Genomic DNA, 12,074 nt, shown 5'->3' on the forward strand with positions numbered 1-12,074 from the left:
CTCAGGCCGCGTCACACAACGAATAGGCACAGGGGTGGACAATCCTTTGTTTTTCTAACAGAGCCACTATTTCCTACAACAACCCTTACTCTTTTGTGTTCACTTTGTTTTGCTTAGTACCTATTATCTTGAATCAAACATGAGCTCTCTACCAAGCGAGACACAGGCTTCTCTACCTTTATTTTCCCTTGCAACCCCCTCCTGTGAGTTCAGCTTCCTGGTCTGCCCCATTGGCCTCGGCCAACCCTTGCTAAGCTTCTGGCTAAACGTCACGAGTTTCTGGGCAGATCAGGAAATCCTCCGGCCAGAAGCTCGCGCGCGCGCCCCCGCCTGGCGCTGCCTACCAAACGGTCTGAGCGCGTGGCAAGTTTCTGAGAACAGCGCGGGCGAGGCAGCGGAGCGGTCTAGCTATCCCAGGAGTGACAGGAGCGGCGAGCGGCGAGGAGCGGCCCTCCGTGAGGATTTAGGTCTTGCTTTGTGTGCTTAGGTTCATGCCGGTGTCTCCTCCTGGCTTTTTCCGTCAGGTCTGCAGAGGCCTGACCTCGTGTGACGGGCTTCGCCTTGTCACGCGGCAGTGGGCCGGAAACCCAGAGGGGCACTCGCTGGAGTGGTTTTTCCACATACCTTTCACGTTTTAAATACCATCCGCCTCTGAAGCCCTTCCCGGCCTGTCGGGCCGAGAGCGTGAGAGCCACACTGTGTGCAGGCCAGACGGGAGACTCCTTCCGAGCGGGAACGGGCGTTGCGCTCCGCGTCCGAGCGCCGGGCTCGGTCCTGCCCTCGAGTCTTTGTAGCTGTTGTGTCGGGTCGAGGTGTGGATGCCCTGCCCTCCCGGGGCCGACAGTCCGGCAGGGGAGGTAGACCCGCCGGCCTGACAAGCGAGGTGTCAGGGAGGTGCGCGTCCCGAAAGCAGTAGCGTGGGGCTGGCGGGCAGCGGCCTGGGCACTATGGGGGGAGGACACGGGGGTGCTCGTGCTGAGCCCTGATCACGAACGTACGCTCACCTGGGGGGGAGTGTTCCGCGAGGAGGAAGCGAATTCCAGGGAATTCGAGGGAGAAGACCATGCAGAGGGTGGGATGTGACTCCCGGATGTATGAGAAACTGCACGACACCCTGGGAGCGCCCCAGATTCGGACCGGAAGGCCAGGTGCGCTCCACAGCCAAAGCCATCCCAAGGGCATGTCGGCGTGTGCCGTCCTCCCCTCACCTGCCTATGTATGCCCTCCCTGCAACCCTTCAGTGGCTGGATTAGAGGCCTAGGATTTCAGACACTTTAAACCTTTCATTTGGCATATAATACTACAAAGCAAGTAAGCCCAAGGAGTTAAAAAAGATTTAAAAATTCATTTCCTCTTAGGGATGCTGCTTGCTTTCTAAGAAAATGAACGAATAAGGGGCACCTGGGTGGCTCAGTCGGTTGAGCGTCAGACTTCAACTCAGGTCATGATCTCATAGTTTGTGAGTTCGAGCCCCGCGTCAGGCTCTGTGCTGACAGCTCAGACCTTGGAGCCTCCTTCACATTCTGTGTCTCCCCGCCTCTCGGCCCCTCCCCTGCTCATGCTCTGTCTCTCTCTGTCTCTCAATCATAATTAAACGTTAAAAAAATTAAAAGAAAATGAATGAATAAAAAACGTAACGTTTCAGTACCTGATCGTAACATGCTAGGTGAAAACAAGGATGAACTTTTTTTTTTTAACGTTTATTTTTGAGAGAGAAACAGAGCACAAGCAGGAGAGGTTCAGAGACAGGGAGACACAGAATTCAAGGCAGGCTCCAGGCTCTGAGCTGTCAGCACAGAGCCTGACATGGGGCTCAAACTCATCAGCTGTGAGATCATGACCTGAGCAGAAGTCCCACCCTTAATCGACTGAGCAACCCAGGCTCCCCCAAGGATGAACTCTTACAGCTGTGAGGATAGTTGGGCGGGGAGAGGGCACTTGGAACAACATAGAACAAAGTATTGTCAGTATCCCAGAATGAAAACAACAAGAATCAGCACAACCCCGCCCCCCCCCCTCCATTTTCTTATATCTATGTGGCATGTACTAGTGGCAACCACAAGGGAAAACCACCTAGGTTGGCTTATAGAGATCAAAGATGGGAGATCTTTTTTAGCCAAGGCTCTAGGAGAATATAATCTATAAGATTAATTCACAGCAAGATTAGGTTTGCAGAGAAAGGTACCATCAGCAAGCTAAGGAGAGATGAATGAAACAGGAGCTCTTGGATTAACCACTATGCAGGATGGTTTGTGGCACAGTGGCCCCATTGAAGCACAGATAATCGAGAGTCACTGAATATAAAGAAGCAGTGAAGTAGTAAGAATTGCCCAGCAGTAAAGATGCCTGGGTTTGAATGCTGGCTGCACCTCTTAATTAGTTGTGTGATTTGGGGTGAGTTACTTTACCTGTTCCAGTCTCCATCTCCTCATCTGTAAAAGTGGCAATTATCGTAAGATTGCTATGAGATAACTAAAGTAAACCAGTCAGTGTAGTGCCTGGAACATAGTACTGTATATGGTTACTAAATGTTAGAAGCTATTAGACAAGATGTGGTTGAGAAAAGAGTCAATGAAGTGAGATACAGATCCGTAGTAAGTGCCTAGCTTGGAATGGGTGTTAGGAAGAGAGCACCTCAACGAATTCAACAGTAAATTGGGATTCTACAGTGTCCAACGTGACTGATATTTTTAAAAAATTAGGGGCGCCTGGGTGGCGCAGTCGGTTAAGCGTCCGACTTCAGCCAGGTCACGATCTCGCGGTCCGGGAGTTCGAGCCCCGCGTCGGGCTCTAGGCTGATGGCTCAGAGCCTGGAGCCTGTTTCCGATTCTGTGTCTCCCTCTCTCTCTGCCCCTCCCCCGTTCATGCTCTGTCTCTCTCTGTCCCAAAAATAAATAAACATTGAAAAAAAATTTAAAAAAAAATTATATAGCTAAATGAATGTTATGCATGCCCTTCAAACAGTGGGGAATGCCATTTTCCTCTGTCCTCCCCTTGATGCTTTTAAAAGTAGATATGAATAATTGATATATTCTAAATATTATGCGATGTGAAAAAATATGTAGAACACTGCTATTTTATTAATCTGTAACATACGCTTTTAAGTAAAACAAGTATGTTTACTATGCAAACATAACCTCTAACCCCCATTTTCAACCAGACAGAGATCCCCCTGAATATCCTCTATATAAAAATTCTGCAGTCACTAATGCCTTCAGGCCCTCTTGGATCTCCCTTAGATTACCGCAGTCACCTTCTACCAGATCTCGTGGCCATCAGTCTTTTCTTCCATCTTTCTTTTTCCACACACTGCCAGTGTTGTCATTTTGAAAAATAAAGCTGATTATCTCACCCCCCTGCTTTAAAAGCTCTGTAAATTCCTGCTTACTGACCCAATTGTATACCTACTTCTTTATCCCACAATCCTTTTTCCTGTATGCTACCCATACTGAACTTATTGAATTTTCTCAAATAAGTCTGACCTGACCTCCTCTCTGTATCACCTCATCCCTTAATAAACTTCCAGTCATAATAGAAAATGCAGTTCAAAGGAGACCTGAGAAACCTCAGCTCCTTCAGAGAGAGGTAAAGATTCCCTCCTCAAGGCTCCTGGATCAATTTATCATTATCAGTAGCAGTGGCACAATCACCATCATTCACTAACATATTGAAGTCTTATGTGCCAGGAGTTGGGATAAACACTTGGCTTGAATTTAGTCATTTAATTCTCACTTTACTGTCACCCCCCCCCCATTTTTGTAGTAACACTTGGAATAATATTGTTATTTTTATTTACATTTGTCTTTCCCACTAACTTCCAGGGATTCCTATTGTCATGGGATAAATCCTGGTAACTTCTATACCTTTCAAAGAGCCTGGAATATTGTAGGTGCTCAATAATTGTTTGCTGAAATAATGTATGAATATAAGCAATTCCACTCAGGGCTTTTGTACTTTTTCAAACAGCTGTTATTACTTAAAACTCTTATTTTGAAATTCCTTCAAAGTCTGGGGTACTTAGGAATGTCTTCAGTTGATAGGAGATCTTCCTTGGAAAGAGATGTTAAGGCACTCAGAGCTAAATCTGGTGAATAAGGTGTCTGAGTCATATCATTTATTCCTCAAAGAATAACAAAATAGTTTAATAGACTGATTTTTCTTGTGTAGCTTACAAGCCAGCTCTAAATCATTTAAAAAAAAAAGTTTTGAATAATGGTGTCATTACTGGAATAAATTTATAGCCTCCCACAGTATTCGAAGAGTAACATTCACTTGGAAATATAAATTTTGATATGCCTGTTATCTTATGCATGTATAAAAAAGACCAAAAAAACCCCACACCTTATATGCTCTTTCAGACCAGAATATAAGTAAAGGTACACCTGTATAAAACCCAACGTATGAAAATTCAAATACTACAGAATTAGAGGGTAGTCATCCACTTCGTGGGGTATCCATAACATGCCAGGCGCTGTGCTAGGAGGTGGAGATGCAAGATAAATATAGTCTCTTGTCCTCAGGGAATTTCTAGCATAGTAATGAATTCATCATTAAAAATAATTCACTAAAGTGAATTGCATTTTAACATGTAGCTTCAGAAATCACATTTGGTGTAAAGGGAGGTGCAGACAATCTGCTGTAAGTGAGGGGTTGTGAAGAGGGACAGGATTAGTTAAGAAACCTTTCTTAGAATAAATTAGCTTCAGTGGGGGGCTTTAAAAGAAAAAAAACTTGGTACAGATCGGTGGAGAAAAGAGAGGTGGACAATTAGGACTTAACTCAGCCAACGAAATAATCCAAAGGTTGCTTGGTGAACATGGAGGCAGAGCAGAAAGAGATGGATTATCTTGAGGGATATCTCATAGAGGTCATGAACGGAGCCCTGATGAAACATTTCTCCCTTACATCCGAGAACAGGACTCCTGTGACCATGTTTTTTAGATTCATGGTCATTTCCCACTGGACAGTGCTAGATAAACATTGATTACATCTCTCCAAACTTCGTTTTTCATGTTTCCATGCTAATAGCCTTCTACTGACTCAAGTAGATGGAGACAAATATGTAAACAGATAACTGCAACACAAACATATACAGGAATCTCACTTAATCTAATATCCCCTACTATTTTCCTATGTCCTTTAATTTTTTTTGTATATTTTTAAGAAGTTTTTATTTATTTTGAGACAGAGACAGCACGAGTGGGGAGGGGCAAAGAGAGGGAGAGATAATCCCAAGCAGGCTCTGCATCACCAGCACAGAGCCTAACATGGGACTCGAACCCACAAACCGCGAGATCCTGACCTGAGCCAAAACCAGAAGTTGGAAGCTCAACTGAGCCACCCACGCCACGTGCCCCTTGCTACGTCCTTTTAGTGCATCCACACCATACCACTGTTACTCTTGTTATAATTTCTCCAGACTATTCAAGGTGTCAGGAAAGGGTTTGATCTTTAGCAATACCAAAGAAATAGTTCTCTATATCCTTTTTATTTTATTTGGTCACTTTTCTCCAGCACTGTTTTCTCTTTTCTCTCCAGCTTTTGGCCCTTTTCACAAGGATGGAAATGCTACTGTTTTGTGTCTGGGCCCTGCTGGCTTTGAACCCTGGCCCAGGTAAGACTATTTGGGATAGTTTCTTTAGTCAGTATGTGCCAAAGTGCAGGTGGCTGGTCAGTAAGAGTATAAGAAGTACTGAATGGAGCAAAAATATACTATTCATTTGTCTGGACCCTTGGGAGAGATTCCTATTTTTGGATCATTAGGACACAGAATCTGTAGGTGTCTCTAGCTTATAATTGGGGAACCCAAATTGAGGAACAGGATAACAAACCATCAGAGAAAACTCTCCCCTAAGAAATATGCCTTCTCTCTTTGGCCCCCTGCCAGCCCAGGACTGTCCTAGTTTTCTGTTCTTAAGAATATTTTTACTTCTTTGTTGCCACCTTTTGTGTCATGAAGTTGCAATAGCGTCTTGATAGGAGAGGACCCATAGCTTAATTGTGAGGAGCGAGTGCTCTAGACGGCAAGAAAGGAACTGGAGCCTTAGTGGGTAACACTGCTACATGAGTTGTGTATTCCTAGAAGGGCCCGGTGTTTGGTAGACGAAACAGATGGTGGACATGGCGTAGCTAAAGGGGACCTGTGGGGAAGCTTCCAGGAGACTGTGCCTCTCACCTACATAAGGCATCTGAAAGTTTTACCTGATGTCTCTCTCATTGCACCTGAGATTTCCCTAACAGACTAAACTCTTAAGCATCCAAAAACATGTTGCCTTAGTACCAAAGCAAAAAAGGAATAGTCTTATTTTGAGAAGAGGTGAAAAATTCTGGGAAATGAATGACCCTAGGAGTCACCTTTAGGCTAGTGGGTTTCGTAATTCAGTGTGCATAAGGATCATCAGGAGTGCTTGTTCTGTTCACTGCGTATTTCCACATCCCACCTTCACAAGTTCTTAATCATTCAGTCTGAGGTGGAGCTAGAGTCTGTAGTTTTACAAGCATTCCAGGTGATTCTGGTGAAGGCAATTCTTAGACCATAATTTCAGAGAAACACTGATTTGAGGTGTAAGCACAGAGCTCTTTTCTCTAGGGCCTACTAAGCCCTTGAGGGCCCTCAGCAGCCAGTCCTGGGAGCTTCTAAGACATCTGGAAGCTTAGGAAGCGAATGGTTTCCTTGGCATGAGTTTTAACAACTCTAGTTTCCAAGGTGACACTAATGGAGAAACCAAGATTACTAGAAAGATAATGAATGCAGGGAATGGTGGAATCAGGGTTCTACCTGTTCATTAAGGGTCTTTTTCTTGTCTGGTTCTTTGTAACTTTTTCTTCAGGGTAGGTTTCCTATTTATAACCTACAAATTGATAGACTAGGCCTTCTTGATAGACTAGGGTCTTGTGGTCCTCACCAAAGTCTTTGGCATATGTGTGTGGTTGATCATTTCAGGAGCAACTGAAGAGATATTTGAGGTTTCCATTTGGCCAGATCAGGCCCTGGTAAAGCTTGGACAGTCCCTCATGATCAACTGCAGCACTACCTGTCCAGACCCAGGACCCGGTGGAATTGAGACTTACTTGAAGAAAACCCAGGTGGACAAAGGACCTCAGTGGAAGGAGTTTCTTCTGGAGGATGTCACAGAGAATTCTGTTCTGCAGTGCTTCTTCTCTTGTGCAGGGATCCAAAAGGACACAAGCCTTGACATCACTGTGTATCGTGAGTAGGGCTGAGGAGGAAGGGAAGACTGGGGGAACATGACTATGTCTTTAGGGAAAAATTAGAGATTTCTTTTGGGGGAGACAGTTTGGGCCCTTAGTAGAGATTTCTGTTATACTTCAGGAATTCTAGAGCCAATTACTTCTATTTCCCTTTGGTGAAGGATTTTAAATTAGGAGCAGACCACAGAGGGCATCCAGACATCGTGCTTGAGAATATGTTCAGGTATAGGAGGCATATACTAATAATGCCAGCTTATAAATGATCAGAAAAGTATACAACTTGTGGTAAATTATTTGGCACAAGTTCTTAGAATAAATAGGGACTGGAAAAAGGAGGGTCTCTGTCTCCATGGAAAAGGAGGCTCTTGAGCTTCACTCCTGCAGAATGGTAAGGATTTGAAGTGAAGGGCATGGGTGAGGAAGATCTTTCAGGTGGGCAAATAGCATTGGCAAGGATATGGCCATAAGAGTAAGTGTGATCTCTTTGGGGTAAAAGCTTGGTAGACTAGGGTGTAGTTTTTGTGTGATGCTAAGGAGCTCCTCAGAAGCTGCTCATGCCTCTGAAGCACCTCTGGTAAGAGATAAAAGTTCTCCAGAATGGCAGCAACAGTCAACGCAAGGGACCTGCCCCTCAACAGTCACATTTCTTGGCTATGACTTTAGCCACCTTTGACGGGCAGAAGAAGAGCCAGAAGACTGACTTGTCTTATGTAGGGCAGGGTTGGCAGAAAGCTGACACAGTTGATCGGATGGTTTAAGAGTAACGGTCACCTTGTATCACCAGCTTTCTGTCCTATACCATTTCTTTCTGGAGAGGTGAGTAGCCTTCTCTCATCAAGCCCACCTTTTTCTCTTAAAGAGCCACCCGAGCAGGTGATCCTGGAGCTGCAGCCTGCATGGGTAGCCATGGATGAAGCCTTCACAGTGAAGTGCCACGTGCCCAGTGTAGCACCCCTGGAGAACCTCACCCTTACCCTTCTCCAGGGTAACCAGGAACTACACAGAAAGGACTTTATGAACTTGGCTGTGGCCTCCCAAAGAGCTGAGATCACCATCAATGTCAAAGCCCAAAGGGAAGATGATAGGTGCAATTTCTCCTGCCGTGCAGAACTGGACTTGAGTTCACATGGTGGAGGGCTCTTTCACAGTAGCTCAGCCATCAAGGTACTCCGGATCTTTGGTGAGTCAGTGCCCAGGTATGGAAGGATCCTGAGGCTCAGTTTCTTTATCTTACCTTGGCCTTTTGGGACTAAGTTCCCACAGAGTTTAGGATTAGGGTGTGAGAGTAATTGAGCCCCATCTTTACCTGGGCTGTAATCTTACCCTGGGGGACAGAGAGCTTTAAGCCACACTCCCTTCCTAAATTGTGGGGTCCTATATAGCACATGATTTATCATGGCTTTTCTCCTTTCTTTCCTTTTCTTCATTTTTTGGCAGAATTCTCTGAGAGTCCCCAAATCTGGGTCTCCTCACTTTTGGAGATTGGGATGGCAGAGGCTGTGAGCTGCGAGTTGGCTAGGGTGTTCCCCGCCAGAGAGGTAATGTTCCACATGTTCCTGGGAGACCAAGAGCTGAGCCTGTTTGTCTCCTGGAAGGGAGACACAGCATGGGCCAATGCCACAGTTCGGGCCATGGAGACTGGTGATCAGGAGCTGTCTTGCCTTGTATCTCTGGGTCCAATGGAACAGAAAACAAGAGAGCCAGTGCATGTCTATAGTAAGTGAGCTGCCTCTTCCCTTCCTCACGAGGGTTCTCTGCCACTGAAACTTCCACAGTAAATCCTTGGTGGTTCCACTGCAAATATCCCTATTAACCTTTCCTCGGTACACTCTCATGTGATCTTTCTCTGATGAGTGCAGGCAGGTTGGAGACATGCATTGAGACAGTAGTTGTGTTCAGCCTTCACCGTTTCTTGTGGCCATCTTACTTACAGAGTGATTATAGGTCCTTCAGCTTGTTTCTGGGAACAACTTTTTGAGGTGGGGAGGAAATTTATAAGATGAAAACCCATCTTGCTGTCCTTGCCACAGAGGCAATAGCCAAATGTATGGACACTGCATTTGTCATAAGAAGAGCTCTCAAATTCCCAAATCTCACTGCTCTTGCCATTCAGCACAGAAGCAGTAGGGTATCCAAAGTTTTCCCTGTCTTATCTGCCTAGATACCATACCATCAGAAGCAAGAGTATAGAACTGGCTGAGAATTTTGAGAAATATGTTTGATTCTCTCTTTCCTTTTCTTATAGGCTTCCCTCCACCAATCCTAGAGATAGAAGAATTATACCCATTGGCAGGGACAGACATTAATGTGACCTGTTTGGGGCATGTGTTAACATCACCCAGCCCTACTCTTCGGCTTAAGGGAGCCCCAGATCTCCCTGCCCCTGGGGAACCTGCCTGGCTTTTACTTACCACCAGGGAGGAAGATAACGGCCGAAATTTCTCCTGTGAGGCCTCTTTGGAGGTTCAGGGTCAGCGGTTGAGCAAAACCACTGCGGTCCAGCTCCATGTCTTATGTGAGTAGAGGCCTGATCTTTCTTGTCAAAACAAGGATTATTATTAGTCTCTCATCTCCAGAGTTCTTGGCCAGCAACTTCATTATTAGAGTTGCTACATTTTTCTCATTAAAATAAAACATCAAAGGGTGAAATAAAATTAAAGCTCCCCAAGCTTACATTATCCCCAGGAAAGTAAGCTGAGAGAAACATGAGGGGGACCTGGGAACGGAAAAGAGAATGCAGGGTGATTAGCTGGTATTAGTTGAGGGTTGATGGCCGAGAACACAGGAAGTGATAGTTGGAGTTTATGCTGAGGAGGGAAATTTTCATATAAAAATCTGTGTTTTTGAAAAGTAGAAAATCCCTCATCTCTGGGTTCGCCCCTACCCATCTCCTCACTCACTGAGAAGCAAAGATGGGAAGCAGGGAAGCCAGCATTGATAGGACAGGCCAGATCATTGAGTCTGAATCCATTAAGATGCCTTTGCTGCATCTCTGACTCCTTGCCCCTAGAAAATGGAAGACAGAAGAGTGCCCCAAAGCAGGCAACAGTGCTCCTTCCCTTGGGAAGTAAAGCTGTCAGGTGGGAGGGACACAGCTTTTGGATTAGGGGACAGGAAGCTAAGCATCTCAGTGAGGAAGGAATGTGGCACACTGAGCTCAGCTCCTTGGGGGACTCTCTTTTCCAGACAAGCCCCGGTTAGAGGAAGCTGACTGCCCTGGCAACCAGACGTGGGTGAAGGGGACAGAGCAGCTGCTTGCCTGCGTCCCAAAGGGAAACCCAGCTCCAACCTTGGTGTGTACCTGGAATGGAGTGATATTCAACTTTGAAGTGCCACGGAAAGCAACCCAGAACCACACAGGAACCTACTGCTGCACAGCCTCTAACCAACTGGGCTCTGTCAGCAAAGACATTGCTGTCATCGTTCGAGGTGACTGTGGCTTTCCTGCTGCCAGGCCTAGGATGGAAATGCCCAAGGGGTTTGGGATTCTTACCCAAATAGAGAAAGAAGAAAAATTTCAGTGGGTAGGGAAGGGTGAGACTGAGAGGTGGGCATGGTAAGCTGGAGAGGGGGGGTGGTTCTCTTGCCCTCTTGCCCCTCCCAATTCTCTGTCTTCTGTGCTTGGGCAGGACTGGATGAAGGAATCAGCTCCACCATCTTTGTCATCATTATTGTCGCTCTTGGAGTGGGTGTAATCACCATAGCACTGTATTTGAACTACCGGCCTTGCAAAATAGAGAGGCGGAAATTGCCCTATAGGCAGAAAGAGAAGAACAAAGAGGAGGAAAGCCAGTTTGCTGTTCAGCAAGCAGAAAAATGCAATGCACATAATTGTTAAATGGAAACAGCTATTTGTTTGAAAGCAACCTCTACTCCTGGGGTTTCCTAAGGGAGGAAAGTGGGGGAGGAAAAAGGAGAGACATTACCCTTTGTGTTCTACAGTCCCATAAAACAGTGTTTCAGACCCCCACGTCCCTTGTATCTCATCCATCCACAAGCTCAGCTCCTCTGAGTTCATTCTAGTCACCAGAATTTCAGTCTCAGTGTCCAGCTAATGAGAGGGCCTCTTGCTTCTTACTGTGTGCTTAGTCAGTCCACTCACTCCCAAAAGAAAGCCCTTTGCTTTCAACATCAGACTGAAGAGATAGAAATATCTCAGAAATGCAACTCATTTCTCATGGTTTCTTCATGACTAAGTGGGAACCAGTTTTTTAGTCCACAGAGGACTTCAAAGGGAGTACCAAACAAAGAGATAGGAATCAGAACCTATTCCTACCTACACATTCCCCTGATCCCCTAACCTGAGGTTCTGGAGTGCCGGCTCCCAGAGCTGAGTTTGATGACACCATTAAGGGTCAGTAGCTGGCTTCAACTCACTAGAGGAGTGTAAAAGTCATAAACTCCACATTGGGTCAGACAAGCAGCTTACCTAGCCCCAGAAGTGGAAGTTAGAGTTCTTCCATTAAATTGCCCTCATAGGTTAAGGGCTCCAAACATCTCTGAATTCATTTTCATAATCCATTATAAAGTGATCATCTGTGAGTTCACATTTGACATATTAATTTTTTTTCTCCATATAGGCTCTAAGGCTAGAGTTCCAATGGTTATTCTCCCTTCCCATAAAGAAGTACATATTTTTGTATGTCTGAAAACTATTTCCTTTAAGCTTCGGGACAACTGCTGTGACAGTGTTCACCATATGATTTCATGATTCAGCTTCCTTCTCTGTTCTTTGGAAAAAATATATTCACCCCCACAGAAGACATGAAAAATCATAAAACCAGATCTTTTCTCCTAAATCAGTCATGTATGGGTCACTGAAATGTTGGATATGGTAAAAAAATAAAAGTGATTTTACAATA

The 12,074-nt window shown here is 45.4% G+C and overlaps 1 protein-coding gene across 3 annotated transcripts; it reads left to right on the forward strand.

The window, feature by feature from the left end:
* Positions 1-320: 320 nt before the first annotated feature.
* On the forward strand, positions 321-12,074 carry LOC122485771 (intercellular adhesion molecule 1). 3 transcript variants are annotated; one of them, XM_043584980.1, is made up of 8 exons: positions 321-467; positions 5,539-5,614; positions 6,944-7,210; positions 8,072-8,392; positions 8,650-8,928; positions 9,458-9,727; positions 10,399-10,641; positions 10,842-12,074. In XM_043584980.1, the coding sequence occupies exons 2-8, from the start codon at positions 5,560-5,562 to the stop codon at positions 11,048-11,050; spliced, it is 1,644 nt and encodes a 547-aa protein (XP_043440915.1). In that variant the 5' UTR covers positions 321-467; positions 5,539-5,559; the 3' UTR covers positions 11,051-12,074. The 3 variants fall into 3 exon arrangements, with proteins under 3 accessions (XP_043440915.1, XP_043440914.1, XP_043440916.1); XM_043584979.1 differs by having other exon boundaries at positions 321-455; XM_043584981.1 differs by lacking the exon at positions 9,458-9,727 and having other exon boundaries at positions 322-455.

The sequence above is a fragment of the Prionailurus bengalensis genome, chromosome E1 (genome assembly GCF_016509475.1).
Source record: "Prionailurus bengalensis isolate Pbe53 chromosome E1, Fcat_Pben_1.1_paternal_pri, whole genome shotgun sequence".
Classification (NCBI taxonomy): Eukaryota; Metazoa; Chordata; class Mammalia; order Carnivora; family Felidae; genus Prionailurus; species Prionailurus bengalensis.